The 27,653-nt window shown below is 44.5% G+C and overlaps 1 protein-coding gene across 3 annotated transcripts in view; it reads right to left on the bottom strand.

The window, feature by feature from the left end:
* GALNT10 (polypeptide N-acetylgalactosaminyltransferase 10) overlaps positions 1-27,653 on the bottom strand; it is a 156,146-nt gene that overhangs the window by 68,775 nt on the left and 59,718 nt on the right. For all 3 annotated transcript variants that reach the window (XM_075010128.1, XM_075010127.1, XM_075010129.1), the window contains exons 2-4: positions 22,001-22,100; positions 20,990-21,128; positions 4,484-4,650 (exon numbers count right to left, since the gene is read on the bottom strand). In XM_075010128.1, the coding sequence (XP_074866229.1) occupies positions 4,484-4,650; positions 20,990-21,128; positions 22,001-22,100 (406 nt within the window). The remainder of the gene's footprint in view (positions 1-4,483; positions 4,651-20,989; positions 21,129-22,000; positions 22,101-27,653) is intronic.

Raw genomic sequence — 27,653 nt, 5'->3', positions numbered from 1 at the left:
CTGAAACCAAAAGCGAGAGGAGCCTTTCTGCAAAACAGAGTAATAGTGGCTAGTTGTGCGTCTGGCATAGAAGTGAATGTGCAAAACCCATATTTAACAGATGCAGCTTTAATACTTAAGATGACTGGAGTCTCCTCTGTAAATACGCTTTTGCACAATCAGCAGGGCTTCACAAAGAAAGATGATGGGATACAGAAAAGACTGCTGGCCAAATACAGGGAAAGAGAGAAAGATACTGACAACACAAAGAGCTGCTGAAGAGGATGCCTAAAGGAGGAACAACTACTATCAAGGGCTGCATCTACACTAAGAATAAATTCGAATTTAAAGCAGTTAGCTCAATATTACCAGATGACTGTCTTCACTGAAAATACCATTAGCTTGATTTAGGGAGCACTAGTCTCAAGGTTACAAAGTTGCAGTTACCTGATGAGTATAGCATCAAGCTTGAATTCAGAAGTTCAGTTAAAGGCCAGGGTGAAAGCACCATGTCCTAAATCAAATTTATTAGATAGCCTCCAGAGGTGCCATCTATCCCATAAAGCTATGCGCGCTACAACTGGCTCCGAGCTCCCTGCTGCTAGCAGGAGCTGGGAAACTGACAAGGCTGCTGCATTCCTGTAGCTGGGGCGAGGCACCCTGGCATTGGGCACCTCAAAATGCGTGTGGGGCCAGATGACCAAGGACAGGCACCCACCCCACAGTTGCCCTTGGCCACCTGTGACCAGGCACCCCCAGGCAGCAGGCTCCAGCAGCTCTTCCACTGAAGCTGGTGAGTAGCAGTGGTTTGGGTTTTCTTCTTTATTTTTGGGGCGGGGGGGTGGGGATGAAAGGGAGCCTGTGGGGAGGGGGAGTAAACACTCACATTTAAAGGACTATGGTAAAGAACAGACAGCCCTATTAGTCCATTAAATGGAGGGCTTACTGTACTAGCGGGAGCCAGGAAATTGGCTCAGAATGCAGGGCTGAGGGAAATGTGGGATTGATTCCCTCAATGCATTGCTGCAACAGTTGATGTTTGGTGATTTCAGTGTGGAAGCAATGTGTTGGGAGCCTGTGGGAAGTGAGGATACTCAAAATCAAATGTAGGAAAAACTGGCATAAAATCGATTTTAATGAACTTGAATTTATTTCATAGTGTAGAGGTCGCATATGAATGGTCAAGGGTCCTCAGCCCACAACACTTTTAAGGATGCCTCCCAGAGATATGTCACAGGAGTTAAGCTACCTTACTGACATTAGGGCCTCTGTTTTAGAGCAATAGCTGTAATCCTCCATGAAGACTTTTTAATGGTCAAATAAAACGCGAAGGACGTGGCTTGGAGATGGAAGAAAAAACAAAAACAGAATACCACACCAATAAATATATCTAGAACAGTTCAATTTACAAAGTGAACAACATTCTTAGAGGTAAGAAGAGGAGAAATACTCTGCTGTATCTAGCTGTATTGAAAAACCCCAAGGAAACAATGCACATTTTTTTAGATGCAGAGAGAAGGAGGTATTCGGTCTAGCTTCTTTAAGGTGCAAGGGTCAACAGGATGCTCAAGCACAAGCCTAGCTGTCCCAAAGGAACAGAAGCCAGGTGTTCTGATTTCCAATTCACCATACTTACCAAAAGGTAAGATTATTCACACAAAACAAACAATTTGATCTCCTGGATAACTGAGTCCCAGAACAAGTACACTTTATATACACTTGTACTCAATATGCAGTGTCTCACTGCAATATTAGAGTGAAAAAGTGGAAATGGCATTCAGTTGAGGTCAGTAGTGGTTACAGCTATTATGTCATCCCTGGAATTATATCTCAGCAATTATTTGTAGCAGAAGGTTAAATCTTAATGAAATACAATAATTAATGTACCCAATAAAATAGCAACATTGGCAACATTACAGAGTTTCCAGAGGAACCTTAACTTTTGGAGATTCCAGTGTTTTGAATGCTTGATCTGAACTTTTAGTGAATTAACATGGTGTCTTTGTTAACATATAAAAGCTTTAAATGTATGCCACTGCACGACTTTTTAGGGAATCTGTGACTGTCATGGTTCAAGAAGGGACGATACCTTATTTAAAGCACCCAGACATTCATAAAAAAAGCAGTATTAAAAATGGATAAGTATGGGCTGGCTGTCAACATGCAGATGACTGAGTATCAAAGTAAGTGACTGATGTATCAAATTATTTCAACATTGAGCAGCAGCAACTGGTTTTATTTCTATGGAGCTATGTCGTGAAATAAGTAGAATTATCAGAGGCTGTTTTGAACCACCTTTGTCATATATACACGTTTTCTTCTACACACAGTATTTTTTTTAAAGCTTTTTGCACAGCAAGTCAGCTCTTTAAATTATGTTCAGCAATTACATTACAGCCTTGTGGCAGACAAAGATTCAGTGTCTTGAATAAGTTAAAAATTTCCAATAGCATGAAAGGTGAAAGGAAAAAAACCCAACATGTTTTTCCATCAAAGAAAAGGCTGATAAAGCTAATGCTATTTCATTACAGATAGAAAAATACAAACATTGGCAATAACTGCCAATGTTGTGCTTTCATTGGTTGACCTTCCTTTTGATGACTGACTTGATTACTGACAACTTCTGATCCAAGATGATCATACAATGAGAATTATTTACTGCCATGTGTACTGTTTGACCAGCTGTTATCTTCCAAGATATTCCAACTCTCAAACTTTCTTAAATTCCCTACCTATAAATGGTATTTTGCTGCTGTTCACCTCTAGTCTCTAGCTGGAGGAGGTTTTTCTCATAATCCACCAGGAACAAGGAGAACAACTAATGGAACAGTAGAATTTGAATGTCAACACAAGATTATTTCATGTTCCCCAGTTGTCAAAGGTTGTAACACACCAGCTATGCATGATGGTTGAAAGAATGAGCGAGAGAGGGAGATATGGTCAGACTGGGCCCCACAGCCTCTCATCTCTTAGCCTTCTTGGGTGTTGTGGTGAGGCTGCTCCCACTTGAGATGGGGGCCAATTCAGCCCACCCCAGGACTTAAGGAAATGTAGAAGTTTGTATTGCCCTTTCACTGCCTTCAGTCTTATGCTAAGTGGTGCTTTGCTGAGCCTAATGTTCAAGTCTAGACATGTGTGGAGGATGACATTCAGTGTTCTGATCTGAGGCAGAGAGTCAGAGAAGCCACTCACTGGAAAAGAGGACACATGGTTTTGCCTATGTGCACTATAAGCAGCAAAACAACAACGCAGAACAGAAACTAAGCTCGTTAGTTCAAAGTCCTTAATACTCATGAAAGATTCTGTCATGACAGATGCAATCCTGAGGGCGATTCATGCAACATGAATGCCAGAGTATGACCACCACTTCAATTCACACAGACTAAAATAAGATGGATCATGACCTTTTGGTTTCTCGAAGCTGAAGTCAGATACAAATTAGTCATCTGGAGCAGGGACACGCAAAGTAGGGACGGGCCTGAAATTTCATAAGAGGGGGTGCCGCACAATTGGCTGCTGGATCTCAGGCTCACTAAAAATGTTGAAATGTTACTATTTTTATGTATGTGTATTCAAATTTATATGCCAATTAATATTGCTTTTACATTGTACATACTCATTTTCTTACACTTGCTGAAAGAGGCTTTTTTTCAGATGAACATAAAAAATTTCTTTTGGTTTTTGGATTACATTAGATAGGTTGTGGGAGCCCTGCTAATTGCGGGGACGAAAAGTGGGGGGGACCTGATGTAAAAAATTTGCTCACCCTGATCTAGAGGCAAGTGGCTCCCACATTTAAATGGGGTGCCCTCTAACTATCCATTATCTCTAAGCAAAAGTATCAAAGACAAGCAGAAAATAAGTTGTTTCTAGTTGACCTGCACCACAATTTCTCTCTCCATAATCTGTTAGGGCAAATATACTCATTTATCAGTCAACAGCACTATGACGACAACCAAAAAGCATGCAAAGTCTATATCTGACTGTCCCCAGGAGATGTGTGATATGTATGAAAATAATTAAGGCCCTCTGTTTTGAAAAAAAAAAGATCTTCTTGTGAAAAGTGCTATATGAGAACTGGCTATTATTTTTACTCCTGGAAAGCAAAAAATGTTAAAATATGAAGTCTCTGGAGAAAAACAATTCACCAAGATTAATTTTAATATTTTCTGTAATACAAAACTATATTCTGTATGAAAAAAACAAACTATTTTTAAAAAATAAACTCAATATTCAGAGACAGTTTTGCTGATACATACTTTACTAGCACTTTCTTATTTGCCACCAAGGCTCAACTCAGTGTTTTGAAGCATTGCTGACGTCTCCAATGCAAGTGTTGCAGGAAATATAGCTTCTTGCCTGATGAACGTCTTATGGAGACACCTAAATCCTAAGCTTGGTTCTTGTCAGATAATCATCTGTTAATCTTTACTACATTTATGTACATTTTGTCAAAGAGTTTACGTAGATATAGGTATAGATCCTACATAGGAAGTTACCATACCTCTGTCACTAAAATCATCCACCAGCACAATTTCTGCTATCAGCGCAGGAGGGGAACGATTTAGGATGCTGTGCACTGTCCGGAGAAGAGATGACCACCCTTCATTGTGGAACGGGATTATCACGCTGGTGTTTGGGAGCTTTTCCAGGTACAGCTTGTTATTGCAGCTAGACAGGAATAAAGCAAGTTATGAACATATCAAGTAATTAGACAAATGTATGTTGCCTTCCAAATAATGCTCAATGCCCAACAACTGGTGAAGCAGCTACTTACCCATTAAAAATAGCTTTCTGATGTATATCCATAAGCTACATGTTAACCAGCCAGCAATGAGTTTTTTACATTCAGATTAATATAACATAAAAAATATTATTGTCATGTTACAACCATCAAAAGTGGCATCAACCAGAAATGCAGAAAATTTTAGAAATACAGAAAGTCAGTTAGTGCATTCCATCACCTGCCAAAATTACCTTTAGAAGTCTTCATTACAGGAGTTTACTTTTGAAACTCATGCTTGAGTTTAGCAAAAATCTTCTACTGCGACAGTCTCATCAAAATAAACCACTAATTACACTACTGTAGAAAATTTAATAGTGATTGCAATTTAATGATCAAAAATAAATTCCACGGCATTATGAAAGCATCTGTTGCTCATCTGTTCACTTTTAAATCTGCTAGTTTTTGGCAGGGGGAAAAAGTGAAAACTGTATCAGCTACCATTTTTTTTTTAAGAGACCTATGCTGAAAATGCACACACAAGCCTAAAAAGTTTATTTGAAAGCATAAATGGTACAGCCTCATTAAGAACTCTTACTTATTGCCTCTAGCTATATTAGAACAGAGTCAATGTAGAAGTACTATTCTGTTTACTATTAACAGCCACTAACAACTAGCAAACAAGATGAAAATATATTGTGGGAAGGTACAATGAGGCAGAAAAAAAGACTAGTTTGAAGGTTTATGGATAATCTGTACCATATTTAACTGCTACCACTGTTAGGTTTGCAAACAAAGTTATTCTCTTCTGGTATCACTTCCACAACTCCTTTAAAAGCTTTCAGATTAGCATGCAATATTAGCTACATCTACACCACAACACGATTTCGAAAGGCAAACTTTTGAAAGATTGCCTTTGGAAAACGTGTGTGTACATACAAAAAGCAGATAGAGGTTGTGATCTGCTCTTTCAAAAGGGAACATCCACACAGCCCAGGGTACTCTTTCAAAAGAAAGGACAGCCACTGCTTGGCTGGCCACCAGTTTGGGGTGGGCAAGGCCACCATCAGGGCTGTCCTCATGGAAGTAAGCCACGATCGGGTCACACACCCACCACAGAGATGGGGGAAGGGAGTTCCCAGGCAACAGGGACCCTTGGAGACTGGGGGCAGGGGCCCTGGAGGGAAGAGGGCCCTGGAGGCAACAAGGGACAGGACAGGACAGGGGAGGGGAGGGAAAGGAGGCGTGGAGCACCTCACCACGCACTCACGGGTGCGTTCTTCTTCCACCCCATGTAGGTCATCTGGGCAATCAACGATATCCTCCTTTGCCAGGCTGTCCGCGCTGGGAACCTCCATTTTGCCCTCATGGGGTTCAAGGAGCTGAGCTTCTCCAGCTGCTCTGGGGCTCTGGTTGGGACCCATATTGTCACCCGGACTCTGGAGCACAGCACTGGTGGAAGGGATACCACTCCATGATGCTCCAGGCCCTTGTGGATGCCAAAGAGCAGTTTATGGACATGTGTGTGGGCTGGTCTGGGCAAGCCCACAACGCCCAGGTATTCCAGAACTCTTGGCTCGGCTGCAGGAGATGACCTACATCTCCCTCGTGGGAGCTTCTGGTTGGGGACACAACCATGCCCTCCTTCCATTGTGGCCAATGCCGCATACCCTCTGCATTCCTGGCTGATGAGACCCTACACAGGACATACCTAGCCCACCCTGGACATTTTTAATGAGCATCTGAACTGGTCTCGCAACACTGTCAAGCAGGCATTTGGGCATCTGAAGGTGCACTTTTGCTGCCTCCTCACACAGCTGGAGGTCAGCCTCGCCAGCTTACTGACCATGGGGGGAGTATGTGGTGCCCTCCACAATATTGTGGAGGCAAAGCACAAGACCTTCATGCAGGTGTGAGCCGCCAAGGCTGGCTGTGGCTAAGAGCAGCCGGCTGCAGCCCCATGCCACCAGGCGCAGCAGGACAGGGTATGGGTCAGGGAGACCCTCAGGAAGGCCTTCACTTGGGAGCCCCAGTAACCACTCTTCACTCACCCTCAACCATGACCCGTCCCCCATTTCCACCCCTCATCCCTTCCCCCCAAGCTCCACTGTCCCCCCACCATATACGACGGACATATGAGTTGAAAAACAAAATATTTACTAGAACCATATCAAATTAATCGAAACTAAGTATAGAAAATGATGAACCATTTACAAGCGAGAATGGGGGTGAAACTATATACAATAGAGTGTTGGGGCATAGGTAGGGGCAATGAAACTTGGAGGGGGTCTTGGGGTGGCGGCATTACTCCTCCACTGGGGTGGACAGTCGGGTCGCATGCCAGGCGTGGGTTCAGCAAGGTGCACAGGGAGGGAAGGAGGGTCGGGGGAAAGGGTGGAGGCAGTTCACCCTGGCCAACATTGGCCACCAGCTACCATCCAAGTGTCAGCTGGGCAGCTGTAGGGAGGTTATGTGGAATCACAGCAGCAAAGTTGGGGGTTGCGGGGGGTGAGGGAGGCTGCGGAAGCAGGACGCTGGGTTAGCCGGGTCATCACAGCCTGGGTGAGTGTGTCCAGTGTGCCTGCCTCCCAATCCCAGGCCTCCTGCTCCATCGCTAGCCACTCCTGCAGGATGGTGGTCATGTTACCCACAGGGCACCTGGTAGGTGATGGTGGCCTTCTCCTCCCCCCAGTGGTGGCCCTGTGTGGGCGCTAGAGATAGTGTGATCCAAGCCTCCCCGCCCTCCACTGCAGGGCTCCTCTGGCTGTATATGAGGCTTGGACAGCCTCCAAATCGTGGAGCTGTGAAGACAGAACGGAACAAAGGGACAGGCCATTAGTACTGTGACCTGACCCTGGGGGTTGTGCCCCCTGCCTTCCCATATCACCCCCACACCCCCCATCCAATGGCCTAGGGGCCCTGGGGGTCCCCACATGGGTGGAGCACATGCAGGCTTCAGTTAGTACCCACCCTCCAACCTTCCCTCTCCGGGTATGCAGTCTGTGGTGTTGTCCACAGGAGCAGGTGAGGGCCGCATGAGGCCCTCTTCTGGGGCTGGAGTACATGGCCATCCGAGATGCGTCCAGCCCGCTGCCAGATGTGGAAGAGGAGGGCACCTCCCCCCGCAAACCTCCCAGGGTGTCTGAAATGCCCAGTACCTACCTGGAGCTCCCTTGAGGAGCTCGGGCGAGGCCCGGGTGGAGGGTGCCTGGCTGGATGTCGTTGATGGGATCACAATCACGAGCATCCTGTCGCTTGATCTGTCAACCATACTGAGGGGCTCTGGCTCCTACTCCAGCTGGTAGTGGAGAGGGGACATGCCTGAGGGTCTATGTCGTTCTGCTCTGGCACCATGGTGTCTAGCACCTCCACTGGGGTGGCTGCCTTCTTCACCCTGAGGAAGCAGTTCAGCTCCTCGTAGTGGGGGCAGCTTGTGGGTGCTGCCCCTGAGCATCCCACCGCATCCCTGGCCTTGCGGTAGGCCTGCCTCAGTTCCTTAACTTTTGATGTCACAGTCAGGAGTGCAGGGGCAGGGGTATCCCTGAGCAGTGAGGCCAGCTGAGAGGTGGGTGAAAGCTGCAGCGTTCCAGTGCCAGCCTGCAGCCTGGAGCAGGACCTCATCATCCCCTGACAGGCCAAGGAGGTCCCGCACCTCTGGCTCCGACCACAATAGGGCCCTTTTCTTGCTGTCCTGGCTGGGCTCCTGGCTTGGTGTTGGGTACCTGGGGGGTGTGGGACTCCTGGCTGCTGACCATGGGTTCTTCAGCTGCCTTGGATACCTCATGGGTTGGTTGGAGGGTGTTCTGCTGTAGGCTTGTGCCCCTGTTGCCGCTTGCATGTTCTCAGATTCCTGCCATGGGGTTTTGGGTCCCTGCATTTTTATACGCGGTGAGACGCAGGTAGCATGGAGCTCCAGGAGCGCTGGCCAGAGTGTCTCCACACTGCAGCTGGCTGGTGCCATGACAGACCCCCCCCCCCCCCCCCCCGCCTTCGAAACAGCGGCCTGTGGAGCGTCTACACGTTTTCTTTCGAAAGAACCTTTCGAAAGAACGTGCTCCTCCTGAAACAGGAAGGGAAGAGCAATTTAGAAAGGAACATCGCGTTGTTTAGAAAGTACTTTCGAAAGAATACGTTCTGTGTATAAATGCTCCATGGGATCTTTTGAAAGAGCGCCTCCTTTCAAAAACTATTTTGAAAGAACATGCTAGTGTAGACATAGCCATGCTGTTTACAGAACACAGAAAAACTACAGAAACAGAATGCTATACCTTACTGGTGCTATAGGTGATCCAGCACTCTGTACCAGAGCTTCTATGTTTAACTGGCCAACACAAATACTATCTGGTAAGAATCTTTAATCTACACCCCTTTGCATGGATCATAGTCCTGAATATAAAACCAATTTCAGATCCTCTTCCAGGAATTCATGGGGTGGATGCATTCAGAGTATTCTACAACATGCTTAGTTCATTGTAAAGGGCTCTATATAGACTTCACCTTGCCCAAACTTTATTATACATTGCCATCATCACACTACTATGAAATACTAAAAAACAGTCCATTTGCAAATACATCTTTTTAATGAGGGGGGAAAAGGCATAAAAGAAACTTGTGGTCATTAATACATTCACTTCAAACCTCTTTTACATATAACCCCTTTCACTCCTGGGAAGGAGAGCCGTCAATGGGGGCAGAGGGAAACCATTCCATAGTTGAGACCCTCCTTCCAGAGGGTGCTATGGTATCCTCTCACACCAAGGATACCCCTCCAGGGGAGGAAACGCCAGTTGTTAGGAAGAGGCAGGTGTTAGTAGCGGGTGATTCAATCATTAGAAATACAGATAGTTGGGTTTATGATGACCAGGAGAACCGTAGGGTGACTTGCCTGCCTGGTGCGAAGGTTGTGCATCTTTCGAAGCATCTAGACAGACTTATATGCAGTGGTGGGGAGGAGCCAGTAGTTGTGGTACATGTAGGTACCAATGACATAGGGAACGGTAGGAGAGATGTCTTGGAGGCCAAATTTAGGTTGCTCGGAAGAAGACAAATCCAGGACCTCTATGGTGGCATTCTCAGAAATGCTTCCAGTTCCACACGCAGGGCCAGGTAGGCAGGCAGAACTTCAGAGTCTCAATGTATGGATGAGACGATGGTGTAGGGAAGAAGGGTTTAGATTTATTAGGAACTGGGGACGCTTTTGTGGTAGGGGAAGCCTATACAGGAAGGATGGGCTCCACCTAAACCAAGGTGGATCCAGACTGCTGGCATTAAACATTAAAAAGGTCATAGAGCAGTGTTTAAACTAAGAAATGGGGGAAAGCCAATTGGTGCGGAAAAGCACGTAGATCGTACAGAGACTTCTCTTAGGCAAGACTCCATTGATAGAGATTCTCTAGAATTCAGTCAGAAAGAGAAGATGGGAGATGATAGAGTATGGGCCAGATCAGATGAGAAACAATCACATAAAAAAGAATCCAATACGTCAGGGAAGGGCAGGCATATGAATAGTGGTAGTTTTTTAAAGTGCTTTTACACAAATGCTAGAAGTCTGTCTAATAAGATGGGTGAATTAGAGTACCTCATATCAAAGGAGGAGATTGACAAAATAGGCATCATGGAAACCTGGTGGAATAAGGACAATCAGTGGGACATGATCCTACGGAATATAAAGTGTATCGGAAGGACAGAATGGGTCGAGCAGGTGGCGGAGTGGTACTGTATGTGAAAGATAATATAAAATCAAATGAAATAAAAATCCTAAATGAATCAAAATGTTCCATAGAATCACTATGGATAGCAATTCCTTCCTCTGATGGGAATATAGCACCAGGAATATATTATCGACCACCTGACCAGGACAGTGAAAGTGAGGCTGAAATGCTAAGGGAGATTAGAGAGGCTATCAAAATAAAAAACTCAGTAATAATAGGGGATTTCAATTATCCCCATATGTACTGGGTACATGTCACCTCAGGACAGGATTCAGAGAGAAAATTTCTTGATGCCTTAAATGACTGCTTCTTGGAGCAGGTGGTACAGGAACCCACAAGGGGAGCGGCAATTCTTGATTTAGTACTGAGTGGAACACAGGATCTGGTCAAAGAGGTAAATATTACAGGACCACTTGGAAATAATGACCATAACATAATAAAGAGAAGTTACTCACCTGTAGTAACGATGGTTCTTCGAGATGCGTCCCCATGGGTGCTCCACAATACGTGTCAGGCTCGCCCAGCGCCGCAGATCGGAATTCTTCCAGCAGTTTCTCCTGGATCACGCATGCGCCAGCGCGCACCGCTCCCCACGTGCCCCCGGCCTCGTGCGCAATCCGGTCCCCGCCAGTTCCTTGACCAACTGCCTCGAATGCTCCTGAAAAACACCAGACAGAGATCCGAAGTGGGGAGGATGGGCGGATGGTGGAGCACCCACGGGGACACATCTCGAAGAGCCATTGTTACTACAGGTGAGTAACTTCTCTTTCTTCTTCAAGTGGTCCCCATGGGTGCTCCACAATAGGTAGTAACCCAAGTAAGGAGGTGGGTAAATCGGTTGATGTGCAGCTTGCCCCCGAGAGGACTGCTGTCGACAGACGGGTATCCTCTTCGAATACCCGATGTAGGGCATAATGCTTGGCGAAGGTGTCGTAGGATGACCAGGTCGCTGCTCTACAGAGGTCTTTTAACGCGATGTCCTTGAAGAAGGCTGTTGACGCCGCCACCGCCCTGGTGGAGTGAGCCCTGGGCGGGGCCAGCAAAGGAGTCTTTCGAAGCTCGTAGCACATTTTTATACAGGACACAATGTGCTTTGAGATTCTCTGTGAAGAGAGACCTTCTTCTTTTGACCTGGGAGCGAGAGAGACTAGAAGCCTGTCCGTTTTCTGGAAGGACTTAGTACTGTTTATGTAGAAGGCCAACGCCCTCCTCACATCCAGGAGATGTAGGCGTGCCTCCGTGCCGGAGCTGTGAGGCTTTGGGTAAAACGAGGGTAAAACTATTGGTTCGTTAAGATGGAACTCCGAAGAAACTTTTGGAACAAAGGCTGGGTGCAGCCTTAAGGTTACCGCCTCCTTTGAGAATACTGTGCAGGGCGGCGTTGCCATCACTGCTGCGAGCTCGCTCACGCTGTGGGCTGACGTAATCGCAAGGAAGAAGGTTGTTTTCATCGTAAGGAGACAGAGGGGAACTGTGGCTAATGGTTCAAAAGGTGGACCCGATAGCGTGCTGAGCAGCAAGTCCAGACTCGACGATGGTGGAAGCAGTTTCCGAGGGGGGTACAGGTTTACCAGCCCCTTCAAGAACCTTGTGACGATAGGATTGGCGAATACAGTGGGCCCTTCCTCTGTATGCCGAAAGGCTGATATAGCAGCGAGGCGGACCTTTAGCGAGGATAGAGAAAGCCCGCCTCTTTTGAGGTCCAATAAGTATTCTAGTATTACAGGTATAGTAACGTCAAGGGGAGCTAACTGCTTGGCGGAACACCAGGCTGTAAATCGAGTCCATTTCTGCTTGTAAGTCCTCCTGGTGGAGGTCCTTCGGCTACATTCCAGGACTTGTTGTACTCCCTCCACACACATGCTCTCTAAGGAGCTGAGCCATGGATTAGCCATGCTTGCAGACGCAGACCCTGAGGGTGCGGGTGCACTATGGACCCCTGAGCCTGCGTGAGTAAGTCCAGCGCCACTGGTAGAGGAAGCGGTGGGCGGTCCGACATGCGCAGAAGCAAGGGAAACCATTGCTGCCGATCCCAAGTTGGGACTATGAGTATCATGAGAGCTGTGTCCCTTCTGGCTTTCTGCAGAACCTTGTGGATAAGCACTGTGGGGGGGAAAACGCGTAAAGTAGAGGGCCCCTCCATGAAATCATGAATGCGTCCCCCAGAGACCCCCGTCCCACTCCTGCCCTGGAGCAGTATTGGGGACACTTCTTGTTGTACTGGGTGGCAAACAGATCGATCTGGGGAAACCCCCATGTACGAAAAATGCACTGTAGCAGATCGGAGCGGATCTGCCATTTGTGCGTGAGTGCGAAGCGCCTGCTCAGCTGAACTGCTTTCGCATTGTGAGCACCCAGCAAGTACGAGGCTTTCAACGTTATGTTGTTGGCGATGCGCCAGTTCCACAATCGGACTGCTTCCGCACATAGAGCATGGGATCGTGCTCCTTCTTGTCGATTGATGTAAAACATAGTGGAGGTATTCTCGGTATTGATCCCGACTACTTTGCCGTGCAGGTAATCTCGAAAATGTTTGCAGGCATTGAACACTGCTCTGAGCTCCAGTATGTTTATGTGCAGTGTCTGTTCTGCAGGGGACCACAGCCCTTGCGTCACCTTGTCGCCGATGTGCGCTCCCCATCCTATGCGGGAGGCGTCAGTAGTAAGAAAAATAGAAATTTGTGGTTGGTGAAAGGGCACCCCCACTAGCAGATTCTTGGGATTTTCCCACCACGCCAGGGATCTGCGCACCTCTGTCATGGGCGACACCACCCTATGGACAGTATGGGATGCCGGTTTGTAAACGCTCGCCAGCCAATGCTGCAGGCTTCGCATGTGTAACCTGGCATTCTGTACCACAAACGTCGCTGCTGCCATGTGGCCCAACAGCCATAGGCAAGTTAAGACTGGCACCGTGGGGCTGTATGTGATGACCTGCACCAGCACACTGATGGCGCAGAAGCAGGCGTCGGGTAGGTACACCCTTGCTGTGAAAGAGTTTATGCGTGCCCCTATGAACCCTATACCTTGTGTGGGTTCGGTCTTTGACTTTGCGAGGTTGATAACTAGGCCCAGCAAAGAAAACATGTCCGCTGTGACGCGTATCATGCGTGAGACCTCTGCCTTCGAGGCCCCTTTCAGCAGGCAGTCGCCCAGATCTGGGAAAACAAACACCTTCTGTCTGTTCAGGTAGGCTGACACCACTGCCAGGGTTTTGGTAAAGACTCTGGGAGCTGAAGAAAGGCCGAACGGAAGAACCCTGTACTGGAAGTGCCTTGCCGACCCTGAAGCGGAGGAAGCATCTGTGTGCCGGGTGGATTGTTATATGAAAGTAAGCATCTTGTAGGTCGAGGGCTGCAAACCAGTCTCCATTGTCCAGTGCAGTGAGTACAGAGGCAACTGTGATCATCCGAAAACGTTGCTTGCGCAAGTAACGGTTGAGGCCCCGAAGATCTAAGATGGGCCTCCAGCCTCCTGTTTTCTTCTCTGTTAGGAAGTAGCGTGAATAAAATCCTTTCCCCTGGAATTCTTCCGGCACTTTTTCCAACGCCCCTATGAACATAAGGTGATCCACCTCCTGCTTGAGCCTCGCCTCGTGGGCTGCGTCTCTGAGGTGAGGCCTGGCAGGAGGCTTCGTCAGTGGGAGTGACTGGAAGGGGATCGTGTAACCCATGGCTATGACCTCCAGCACCCATTTGTCTGTGGTGATCTTTTGCCACTGGGAGTGGAACGGTCTGAGGCGATGATGGAACATGAGATGAGAGTGGCATTGAGTGATGGTATTGATAGTGCAGCCCCCAACATACCCGTCAAACTTGTTGCCTTTGGGCCTGCCCCGAAGGCGTATGGCTTTGTTGAGAACATCGCCTGGGAGTTCTGTACTGCTGCTGCTGTTGATGGCGCCCCTGGTCGTAGCCTCATTGATATTGAGCACGCTGTGGTTGATAAGCGTAGCATCTTTACTGAGGGTAAAATTTTTTCTTCCTGTATGGGGGAGTATAAATGCCCAAGGTTCTAAGTGTGGCTCTCGAGTCCTTACTGGAATGGAGGACCGAGTCAGTGGAGTCTGCAAACAGCTTTTGTGTGTCAAAGGGAAGATCCACGATCTTCGCCTGCAGGTCTCTGGGGATACCAGACGTCTGGAGCCAGGATTCTCTACGCATGACCACTGCTGGAGCTGCTGAACGTGCCGCCATGTCCGGCGCATCCAGGGCAATCTGTACTCCCGTCCGCGATGCTGCATAGCCCTCTTGAACCATCGCGTTTAACACTGGCTTCTTGTCTTCCAGGAGTGAATCCATGAGGGGAGTAAGCCTGGAGTAATTATCAAAGTTGTGGTTTGCTAGGTGTGCCGCGTAATTTGCCATTCTCAATAGCAGGGTAGAGGAGGAAATACACCTTCCTGCCAAACAGCTCTAGCTTCTTAGCATCTTTGCCCGATCCCCCCGATTTGTACTGAGAGGCCTTCGACCTCTGCTGGGACGATTCGACCACCAAAGAATTCCGTTGTGGGTGACTAAAAAGGAACTCCATGCTCTTTGCCGGGACGAAATACTCCTTATCTGCTCTCGTGTTCGTAGGCGGGATAGAGGCCAGAGTCTGCCATACGGTAGTGGCTGACTCCATAATGGCTTCATCCAGTGGAATAGCAATTTTGGATGAAGCCGGGGGTCTCAAATTTTTCAGGAGTTTGTGATGTTTCTCCTGCACCTCTGCCGTTTGAATATCTTGCGTGAAAGCCACTCTTTTGAATAGTTCTTGAAATTGTTTAAGGTCATTCGGGGGGGAGACATCGCCGGGGACCATGGCCCCATCTGGGGAGGATGAGGAGGAACCACTGGGGTAAACCTCCCTCAAACTCTCAGGCTCCTGTGGTCGATGATGCACTTGCTCCCCGGAGGATTGTGAAGGAAAGTCCCGGGGTTCTAAAACTAACTCCCCTTGAGACAACTGTGTTTCTGTCCCAGATCGAGAGTGTACACAGGGGTATTGAGCAGCGGGGGGTGGGGGGGGGGCCTGCTCCTGGATGTAGGCCTGCGGTGTCTGTGTTCAGCATGATGAGGACAACCATAGCAGCATGGGAAGGGCCCAGGGATGGAAACCTGGACCACGCACGGAGAGTGTAGCTCCGATGTCTGGGAGAGCGAGACCTCCGCGACGACAGATAGAGGTGAAACTGGCTTGTGATAGTACTCCAGGGGATCCATTCCCAGAAATGGTGAAGGTGGCCCAAGGCATGGTGACCTTGGTTGGAGGAACAGAAAGGGAGGTTCTGGATAAGCCGGTGGAGTCACAGGCCTTTGGTGCGGTGTGTGTATCACAGGGGGAGGGCTTGGCGCTAAAGGCAGCGCAGCCCTGTCCGGAGATGGGCTGTGGTGCCGGGTTTTTGCTTTAGCCTTGCCCCTCCCCTGCGGGGCTGGCACTGCCCCCTCCCGTGCCAGGGATCTCGGCTCCGCTGTCGGCGCCGCGCTCAGCACGCTCAGCTGCGGTGCCACGCGGGTAGTTTCCTCCGGCGCCTGCAGGCTCCGTGCCTGGTGTCCCTGCGCCATTGGTGCCACGGGGGCTGGTGCCGCCAATTCCGGTGCTTGCCTCGCTGGCGCTCTCGGCGCCCTGCGTGCCGGCTGTTGTGTAATCGGAGGCTCAGCCTCTGCCACGTGCGCTGCCGCGCCGCCACTTCCCTGAGCTCACGGCTGGGGGCTCTGCGTGCCGCTCGTCCTGCTCGCTGAACTTGCCGGCAAGGATCGAGCCGGGGAGAGTTTCCTCCTTTTCTGCACCGAGGGGATCAGAGAGGCTGCCTTCCTCTTATGTAACCCAGAGGGCCCTTCTGGGTGAGGCTTCTCCGGCAACTCCGGCTGGAGAGCCTTATCAAACAAGAGCATTTTAAGCCTCATCTCTCTGTCTTTCCTGGCCCTGACTGTGAGCTTAGCACAGTGAGAACACTTCTGGGTAACGTGTGACTCCCCCAAGCAGCGGATGCATTCGCTATGCCCATCAGAGGCCGGCATAGCTTCGCGGCATGATTCACACTTTTTAAAACCTGAGGCGGCCATCACGGTGAGTCCTTTACCGTTAATAGGGTACTTAGCGCGTAATCAGTGCCTTTTTGTCCCAAATAGCGATCACCAGCCTGCGGGGCAGCAGGCGGCCTAAGTGGCCTTCTCGTCTGCTCCTCTCTCCTTCGCTCCTCTCTCTTTTTTTTTTTTTTGCTGATATTCTCTTTGTCCTTGGTTTTTTTAAGTGACAAAAACAACATATTACACGAAAAACAGCTCTCTTATCTGACTCTGGCCTTAGCCTGAGCGGATTCTGTCTGCAGCCGATGGCGGTTCAGAAGGAACTGGCGGGGACCGGATTGCGCACGTGGCCGGGTGCGCGCGGGGAGCGGCGTGCGCCGGCGCATGTGCGATTCAGGAGAAACTGCTGGAAGAATTCCGATCTGCGGCACCGGGCGAGCCCGACACCTATTGTGGAGCACCCATGGGGACCACTCGAAGAAGAACATTTAATATTCCTGTGCTGGGAAGAACACTGCAACAGTCCAACACTCTGGTATTTAATTTCAGAAAGGGGAATTACACAAAAATGAGGAGGTTAGTTAAACAGAAATTAAAAGGTAGAGTAACTAGAGTAAAATCCCTGCAAGCTGCATGGAAACTTTTCAAAGACACCATATTAGAGACCCAACTTAAATGTATACCCCAAATTAAAAAACACAGTAAGAGACCTAAAAAAGAGCCACCATGGCTTAACAACCATGTAAAAGAGGCAGTGAGAGATAAAAAGGCATCTTTTAAAAAGTGGAAGTCAAATCCTAGTGATGAAAATAGAAAGGGACATAGACACTGCCAAATTAAATGTAAAAATGTAATAAGAAAAGCCAAAAAAGATTGAGGAACAGTTAGCCATAAATTCAAAAAACAATAGTAAAATGTTTAAGTACATTAGAAGCAGGAAGCCTGCTAAAAAAGCAGAGGGGGGGCCCTGGACAATAGAGACATAAAAGGAGCAATCAAGGAAGATAATGCCATTGCGGAAAAACTAAATGATTTCTTTGCTTCAGTCTTCACGGCTGAGGATGCTAGAGAGATACCCAAATCTGAGCCGTCCTTTATAGGTGACAAACCTGAGGAACTGTCCCAGATTGAAGTGTCATTAGAGGAGGTTTTGGAACTAATTGATAAGCTAAACAGTCACAAGTCTCCGGGACCAGATGGTATTCACCCAAGGGTTCTGAAAGAACTCAAATGTGAAATTGCGGAACCATTAACGGTGGTTTGTAACCTATCCCTTCAATCAGCTTCAGTCCCCAATGATTGGAAGATAGCTAATATAACACCAATATTTAAAAAGGGCTCCAAAGGAGACCCTGGCAATTACAGACCAGTAAGTCTAACATCAGTACCAGGCAAATTAGTAGGAACAATAGTAAAGAATAAAATTGTCAGTCACATAGAAGAACATGATTTGTTGAGCAAAAGTCAACATGGTTTCTGTAAAGGGAAGTCGTGTCTTACTAATCTATTAAAGTTATTTGAAGGGGTTAACAAGCATGCTGACAGGGGGGATCCAGTAGACATAGTATACTTAGATTTCCAGGAAGCCTTTGACATAGTCCCTCACCAAAGGCTCTTATGTAAATTAGGTGGTCATGGGATAGGAGGAAAGATCCTTTCATGGATTGGGAACTGGTTAAAAGACAGGAAACAAAGGGTAGGAATAAATGGTAAATTTTCACAATGGAAGGGTGTAACTAGTGGCGTTCCCCAAGGGTCAGTCCTGGGACCGATCTTGTTCAACTTATTCATCAATGATCTAGAGAAAGAGGTAAGCAGTGAGGTGGCTAAGTTTGCAGATGACACCAAACTGTTCAGGATAGTCAAAACCAAAAGCAGACTGTGAAGAACTTCAAAAATATGTCAGCAAACTGAGTGACTGGGCAGCAAAATGGCAAATGGAATTTAATGTGGGTAAGTGTAAGGTAATGCACATTGGGAAAAATAACCCCAATTATACATACAATATGATGGGGCAAATTTAGCTACAACAGATCAGGAAAGGGATCTTGGAATTGTAGTGGATAGTTCTCTGAAAACATCCATGCAGTGTGCAGCAGCAGTCAGTAAAGCAAATAGGATGTTAGGAATAATTAAAAAAGTATAGAAAATAAGAAAGAATATCTTACTTCCCCTGTATAAAACTATGGTATGCCCACATCTTGAGTACTGCGTGCAGATGTGGTCTCCTCACCTCAAAAAAGATACGTTGGCGTTAGAAAAGGTTTAGAAAAGGGCAACTAAAATGATTAAGGGTTTGGAACAGGTCCCATATGAGGAGAGGCTGGAGAGACTGGGACTTTTCAGTCTAGAAAAGAGGAGACTGAGGGGCAATATGATAGAGGTATATAAAATCATGAATGGTGTGGAGAAAGTGAATACAGAAAAGTTATTTACTTGTTCCCATAATATAAGAACTAGAGGACGCCAAACGAGATTAATGGGTAGCAGGTTCACAATTAATAAAAGAAAGTTTTTCTTCACCCAGTGCACAGTCAATCTGTGGAACTCCTTGCCAGAGGACGCTGTGAAGGCCAGGACACTAACAGAATTTAAAAAAAGAGCTCGATAAATGTCTGGAGGTTAGGTCCATAGATAGCTATTAGCAAGAGATAAGGCCCTAGCCTTTTGTCGAAGGTGGGAGATGGATGGCAGGAGACAAATTGCTTGATCATTGTCTTCGGTTCACCTCCTCTGGGGCACCTGGCATTGGCTACTGTCGGCAGACGGGATACTGGGCTAGTTGGACCTTTAGTCTGACCCAGTATGGCCGTTCTTATGTCCTCTAACAAATCGTATCATCAGTTATGACAGAGAGATAGCCGTGTTTGTCTGTATTTTCTTTCAAAACAAAAAAGCAGTCATGTAACACTTTAAAGACTAACCAAATAATTTATTAGGTGATGAGATCTCATGTGACAGACCTAATAAATTATTTGGTTAGTCTTTAAAGTGCTACTTGACTGCTTTTTTGTTTTGATAGCGTCAATTATATCCAGTATGGCTTATCCTCTTCTTCAGACTCACAATAATTATAACTTTCTATGGTAAAGGAAGTTTAACTCAAGAAACATTAACTGCATTGGCATTGTTAAGTCACAGCTTAAGTTACTGGCAACACACACACTTCACTTATTAATTTTAACTAGAGATCCAAGTCTGAAGTAGAATAATTCGAAATCAGAAACCAGCAACTTAATGAAATATTAGGTAGGGAGCCAATATATTAATTCTTCAGGTTAAGGGAGATTGGCATCATCTAAACTCTAAATTCTCAAAGACCAAAACAATCCAAATAAATACACATTAGCTTCAGGCAACTTCAACTTTGCTTAGTTATGCTCCCAATGAGGTAGCAAAGTTGAGACAAAGAGCAAAAAAAAGTTTTGGTTTTTTTTTTTTTTTTTAAACAAACAGTCCTAGCTTCTAATTTGTTTGCCAGGCTTGTTGAAATTATTCCCTTCAGGTTTGAAAAAGCTATCTTTGGAAGAAATTGCATTCAAATACGTAAAAAGATAGGTTCATAAAATGACTAAAAACAAAATATTCCCCACAATCAAGAGCACTCTGTGGTATTGTTTAGGAAAGGCTTAAATATTCAAACCTTTCATGATTGCATGAACACTCAGGCTTGTCTCCTTCACAATTAAAGAAAAACAAAGGAAAATTTGATGCTGCTACAGGAGAAAGACACCCTAATAAAATGAATTCAGGAGTCATGGTAACTTCTTACTGGAGCTACTTTATGGCTGTGCTTATAATCTCTAGAAAGAGAAGTTTATTATAAAGCCTTGAGTATCTGTGAAAATTCACTTCACAGATCATTCACAATGTTGTTAGTCATATCTTTTTGGAATGTTCCAAAATTGGTTTTCCCTCCTAGAGATTTCATGATTGTGAAACTTAGTTTGTGGCAGACTTCTAAAAGAAATTAATGGCTCAAAGAACTGTACAGTCTCACTTCCAACTTGTCATTTATGCAAAACCAGCTCAGGTAATTTGCGACTTACAGTCACTGCCACCTGATGGCTCTTTGGTGCACCTGTCAAGTGAGAAGGACACCTAATTACAAGTTTCATTAGAGAGAGAACTATAAAAATTTCACTTCAATGGCTCTTTGGTTGTGACAATTTCAGTACACAAGAATTTAATCAGAATGAAAAATGATCTATGTGGCAGGAGACACCCACTTTGCTGAAAGGACTGAGGCTCCCTGGCAAGTGCCAGTTTAGAGAAGTTTTCATTACTTCTGCTCACATGGCATTTATTTTCCAGCTAGATGTATGTTTTCAAGTAGTGCTCTTCAGGTGCACACTAAAAATGTGTTTATTTTTCATTCTAGTTATTATACACAGTGCTGTAAGGACACTTGAGCCAAAACATCTCCAACCTGAGATGCCTCACATTTGAAGGCTAGACTACAAACGGTACATAATAAAATACGGAAATGGAATAAATTCTAGTGGGAAGGGCAAAATAAGGCACCTACACTTTCACTAACAGAATACGAAGCGTATACTCACTTTGGATGCCTGATATCAGGAAGGGAGCGATTCAGAGAAATTTTATCGCTCACAAAGATATTAAAGCCATTTTCCCTGTACGCTTGGTCCACTTGCTCTGCATCAGTCATCGGGTAAGGTTTCCCCTGCTCTCCATTTCCTATTAATAGATACAAAACAAACCTGAATCATTATGGCTAATCATGGACAAAGTGACCAGAGGCTGACTCAGAGCAGTCATCTTTTCTTTAAAAATTCTTCCCCCCAACAACACTGTACACAATCAGATTTTCTGAGTTCTAAGAAAATCTTAGCACTGGGTTCACTTCATCAACTTATTTTAATTTGTACAGTACACTCCACTTAGCTGTGCAAATATGAAATATTAAGCTCTTCACTCTGAAGCCAGATTTAAAAGGACTAGAGACTGGTAGGACCAAAGCTGGATCCATTAAGTTTCTTTTGGTTTACAGATGTGAGTACATGTACATGGTATAAACATTTCTCATCTCAGCTTCACCTTTCACCCCAAAACAGGCTTTGGATTTTAAAAGGGACAACTTGGCAAAGTTTTGTTAAGGTGAATGAGATAACTTCAACTTTCCATTTCTACATATTCATAATTGTTCTTCACCATCAGAACCTTTTTGGTTTGAGAAATTAAGCATTTTGAGTTGTGTGATAAACTATGGAATCGAATAGACTCCTAGAATGACAGTGCTTGAAGATTTAAGCAAACAGTGTGTCTCCTTTCATGGGTCTGCAATATTTGTCAAAGCTGTAAAAGTACCTTTAACTTTTTTAAACAGCATCAACCCTCCAAGTGCCAGTAGGCCGCCACCATTTTCCTACTCAGGAGACTGATAAAAATACTCAACATTCACTGTCGTTCATGAGTGGTACAGAGGGAGCTGATGATGAGCAGTGCTAAGAATATTTGAGCATACTGCTCCACTATATTCAGTCTGCTGAATAAGGGACCATACCATTTTATGACTCATATTATACACATTTATAAGTGATCTTACATACCTATGCGTTCCAAGTCCCTCCTTATAGCTTCTCTATCATGCCAGTCCTTTTTTCTTTGTCCATCAAAGTAAATTTCTTTCTTCTGCCTCACATGCGAGCCCTTTTAATACACACAAGATTAGAGCCATTACACCTTTGAACCATATTTACGCATTCACACCAAGGAAAAAAGCTAGTATCTACTTCTCCTTGCCCAAACCAGAACTTGCAGAAGAGGCAACTTTTATTTGCAGCTCTTTAAAAAACTGAAGCTGAAGATTTTGCTTGCCCGAAAACAATGTTAAATAATTATCTGCAAAATTTTTTTAAGTTTGTGTTATCACACATCCCAGTGTAGGACCATTCTTAAAAATGTGTCCTATATCTATTAGTAAAGACACCAAGGGATGAAAGTGGGCTTATGCGGTGCTCCAGGAAGAACCAGGATCCTGGACTGGCGTGGGGCAGGGTGCACAAAAGGGACAGATGCCACAAAGATTGGCAATTTGAAAGGGCCTGTGGATCCTGGCTGCTGTTGCAGTGGCCAGGAACCCAGGTCCATCAAAATGCTGCCTAAGCCTTGGGGCTCTCAACTTTTCACCACTGCAGCCCTGGGGCCTCAGACGTCATCTCAGAAGGGTCTGCAAGGGGAGGAGGGATCCTAACTCCAGTCCCACTCTAACCAAGGCCCAGAACCACCCCACTTCTACAGATGCTGGGCCCAGTTCAGGGTGCACTGGTAAATCCTGGCTGCCACTTTCATCCCTGATGACACCTTTAATCACAAAGTCCATTAAAAACTGATGCTCGCATTAAAGTTAAATAGTCCTTATTTCCCATCTAATTTTTAAAACTTTATAAAGGGCAACCTCACTCAGAATGATTACTACAGGTTGCACCTCCCTGATCTAGCAGGTTCAGTACCTGACTGGTTCCAAACAAGAGAACTGCTGAACCAGGGCAGTTCCTCTGCATGGGCCCACAGCACGCACCCTGCCTCACTCTCATTTCACAGTGGGCTGCTGGCCCACCTGCTGTGGGGCTGGTCAGACTCCGTCCGGACACAACCCTGATGCAGCACAACCGCCAGGGATGCCGCTAACTCCCACTTGCCCACCTGCCCAGGCTCTCTGACCCAGAAGCATCCCTGCTCCTGCCAGATGAGGGATGTTGCCGGACCAGACAGAGCACCAGATTTAGGAGGTGCAATCTGTAATCAACATCCAGTAGCATCCCGGAGTTACACACACCAGTGTTATCAACTGACTGCTCAACCACACACCCTTGTTTCAAACAGGAACTAAACAAATTAGACTGCAGCAGAAACAAAAAAAGCAAATACAGTACAGTACTGTGTTAAATATAAGCTACTAACATAAAGAGAAAAAACAGTATTTAAGTTTCAAAGCTGTGTGAAGTCAATGTTCAGTTGCAAATTTTTGAAAGAACCACCGTAACTTTTTGTTCAGAATTACAGACAACCTCTTTTCCCAAAGTGTTCATAACTCTGTGGTTCTACTGTACTGCCATATCTAAATAGAATGGAGGAAACAAATCTGAAAAAGGCTTCAGTCTCTCAATACTCCCATTTATAGCCAGTTTTCACAAGAAGCCTGACTCCCATTATCTTTCCTTTTCACAGTAGCTTTCAAGGTTCAGGAACAATCAAGGCATTTTTCTGGGGTGGTGTGAATAAACGTCAGGATGATACCCATTCAAGATAGAAATTCTGGGTCAGAGACAATGTAAAGTTAGAGAAAAAGTTTGTCTGCCAATCATGCTCCAAAATGGGATAAATACACCAATATGTATAAATAGGTGCATTATTTGTAGAAACTGCACCACAGAAACAGTTCTTTAAGAAACACCAAACGGTATCTATAAAACTCCGGCTTTTTAAAATTCCTCTTGTACTAAAAGGTGAATTCCATAATAAAGTATTACACATTTCATTGGCAATAAAAGGCACACTTTTATGCAGGAAACTCTTTTCAACAGAAAGCAAATGTATTTCCTTTCTTATAATGCAGAGAAATGACAAAGATTACAGTCTGTAAAGTGACACAAAGATGCCTTTAGAATAAAATGCTTGCAGCTGAAGCACAGTGAACATGAAGTACGAGCACTTCCAAATCAGAAGCACAGAGCTGCTTTCTTTCTCAAGTACAGTAATGCCCCTTTGCCTGAAGTGTTAAAACCTCTTCTTATTTTATTTTTCCCTTATGAATGAGTCTGCTGGATTTTTTGCCCCTAAACCTATTCCACATTACATGTTACAATAAGTAGCTTACCAACACAAGCTAACACTTTAGTCCTCCTTATACATTTCACAGACACACAGTTTTGGAGATTTAAGGAATCACAAAATAAAAGCATAACTGGAGCAAGTACTTTGGATGTCATAATATTAGTAACATTAACAGCTTTGTTACTTCCTCTAACACAACAAGTATATTCAGCAATCTACCAGGTCATTTCTCAAAAGACCTTTTGCTGCCTTCCCACCCACCCCCAACAAAATAAATAAATAAAAAGGTCTTTGGCTCAGCCTTTTTCGCAATTTGAAAACTAGCTTGTACTGGAGTCCTATAACTAAGGCTCTTCATCTATTTGAACAATTAAAATTTATGAACTATCGTTTTTGTCTTATTTATCTTGGGAAAATTCTGTTCAGAACATTTCCTTCTTTTTTTACCCAACTATATATTCATAATTAAATAGGCACCAAGGTACGGTACTACTATCTGAGCATGTATCCTAATACTGTGAACCAAGCCCTCCTTTCATAGTCTATCCATAGATAGAAACAAACAAATCCTAACAGTTTTCGGAGACAGCCATGTCACTTGCATTTTCAAATGATGTTAATCTGACTAATTTCCAACTTAATCTCACTAATAGCTGCCATCCGAACACTAACCATTATCTAATTCCAATTGTTCTACTGCACTTGGTCATACCTATAATTATCTATTTGTTTCCATGCATTATAATATGACAATACAGCTTTCTACAAAATGACGTAATTAATCTTCACAACAGCCTGGTAAGATCAGTATTGTACCTATTTTACAAAAGGACACAGCATAGCATACACGTGGCTTGCCTGTCATAGACAGAATGGTCCCAGTTGTGTGTCCTAAATACTAAACCCTATTTAGCCCACTTGAATAAAAATGTTTGCAGGTTAGTATATCTGCTTCCTACATCTTTCTGTTGGCACTTTTAGCTTTACTCTCATGGTTCACAATATCATAGAAAGCAAACTGATAGGAATTAAAAGAAAAGCAACAGAGTGAAAAGCCTGGGGTTGATTTATGAGTAAAGATTAAGTATGGACAACTTAGGTAAAAGTTACAGAAGGATGCAGATAAGTGAGACAGTTTCTGAAAACATTTAAAATGTGCAAACAGTATGAAAAGAACAGAATTATTTAGAATGGCACACCTCTTGGAATGCTTTTTTAAAAAGTAAACACCTGTAAAAAATGAGTGCTGGTTAGGCCACCAACTGGAAGCAGAAGAGTTATTGCTTAGGACATTTAAAGTTCAAGTTCAACACTATAGCAGAAAAAAGTCCTGTGGACTAAATTCTGAATTGGCAGGGAGATGGACTAGGTGAACTAACAGATCTTTTCCATTTACCTTATGACTAATTATTGCAGACTTTCTTCCTATCACCATAACTGAAACAATGATTTACTTTTTACTTTCAATATTGCTTCTTGGAGAAAATGGCCTTTTCTCCTTGCCACCAATAAATATCCTTTATAATCACTCATTTCTGTCCAAATGCAGAGATTGCTATCATATTTTCAGATATACATTTCAGACCTATTAGAACACAAATTGAATGAAGCCACCAACAAACATTTCTTCCCAGTTACATTTTTTGCTTGACTGGGGTTTTGAATTTTTCAGTAAATGCTACCAAAACAATCAAAACTCTCTTTAATATATGACCTCCCTCGTACCCACACTACAAATTCCATTGTTATGAAATTTAATTAGTAGCAGGACCAAGACCACAGTCATTGACTGGGGCAGCAGGGGTGGGGGTAAACTACTAACATATTGTTCCTCTTAATCAGGCTACTGGTACCATTTAAGTGCTATCCACACTGACATTACTTTGTCAAATATATTTTTATTCATCTTTAATGCTTTTTATAAAAAGCATTTGAGCTTCAGGAACCTAAAACAACTGGTAGTCAGATTGTGTTAACTTTTTAAATTGCATCCTTCAGGCATGCTGTATGCAATTTAAGCAGTAAGATATGGAAATTAAGTAGCGTGATAACATCCTCATAAGCAGAAACTCTAAGTCTGAGCATTCTGCAATACACACACAAATCTTAGGGAGTGAATTTACCTTTAAATTTTAAACAAATGCATTTGTGCATATACATTTTTTCACTAATGTTACTTCATCATAAGTTTTCTTGTGTTTGATCACCAATCCTCATCATGTCCTTCAATTACACATCAAAAGGTATTACCATATTTTGTCCAAGAGAATAAATATGACCGTTCCTTGTTCTTGTTTAAAAATATATTTTAGTTTAGAAACACAGAGGACATCCTTTGATAGATGTATTTACAGAATTTGCATATTCAAGATAGTTAGATAAGCATTTTTATAGACAAGGGGTTTTGTCTATACACAAAGTATACCTGCAAATTTAAATTGCTTGGATAAGGTTCATTGAAATTTTAGAAATTTACGTTTTGCAAAGCAAGAAACAGACAGAGCACAATTATGTATTTTTTTTTAAAGTTAACTATAGACAAATTTAAACATTTTGTAGAGCTCAGGGCTGGAAAAGATCACTATCAAAGCTCCCACATAACAGACTAGAATTTCACCCAGTAATTCCTGCAGCAAGCTTATAAATTCTGGTTATTACAAAGCATATTTTCCTTTCCTTAAAAACAAAACTGTTTGCTACTAAGAACTGATTTTTTTATAGCAGTGTCTTAAGCTAATCTCCTTCCTCTTTGTTTCCATCCTTCATTTTCAGTAAAAATTAAAGTAGAAAAGCATATTAAGCAATATATTGAATATGGATTTAGGCAGACTGCTGTAAATAGCCCCTTCTGTTGTCTACTATGCTTTTACTTAACATTCCACCAAAGGAATTGATTAGCATTCAAACAGCCAAACATACAAAAATGGAATTTTAATCTTTTGTTTAATCACTATTTAGTGTGCCTGGCTCCAGCAAGAATAAATGGAGAGGATGGAGATGGAAGCCAACTATTTTCTGTATGAGGAAAAAGATTAAGCATACAGTCTAATCAGAGTGATGCATTTTTCAAGACCTGTTCAACAAACACTTGTTGGGCCTGAATCTGTGAGAAACAACAGAAGAGCAGCAGTATACAAACATCTATAAGCAGTGAGGTTATCTGTTTTAATCTCAAAATTCATGTATTTCGGTGCAAACACAAGTTCCACTACTAATTACAGTCTGTACTCTACAGAAAATGCTGACCAAAGCAAAATAAGGGGAAGGAGGAATACTATTGTCAACCACTGCAAAAAAGTTGAGACTTGATGCAAAGCCATGGTGATAAGCCAGCCAACAGGTTCACAACCAAAACAAATAGTGGTGAATCACAGAGCACTGGAAAGCTCTGAGAGTCCTATCAAGGCTGAGCTCTTAAACTGAACT

This window comes from Carettochelys insculpta, chromosome 15 (assembly GCF_033958435.1).
Source record: "Carettochelys insculpta isolate YL-2023 chromosome 15, ASM3395843v1, whole genome shotgun sequence".
In the NCBI taxonomy this organism is placed as follows: domain Eukaryota; kingdom Metazoa; phylum Chordata; order Testudines; family Carettochelyidae; genus Carettochelys; species Carettochelys insculpta.
Note: the sequence above shows the minus strand (reverse complement) of the source record. Positions and strands in the feature narration are given on the sequence as shown.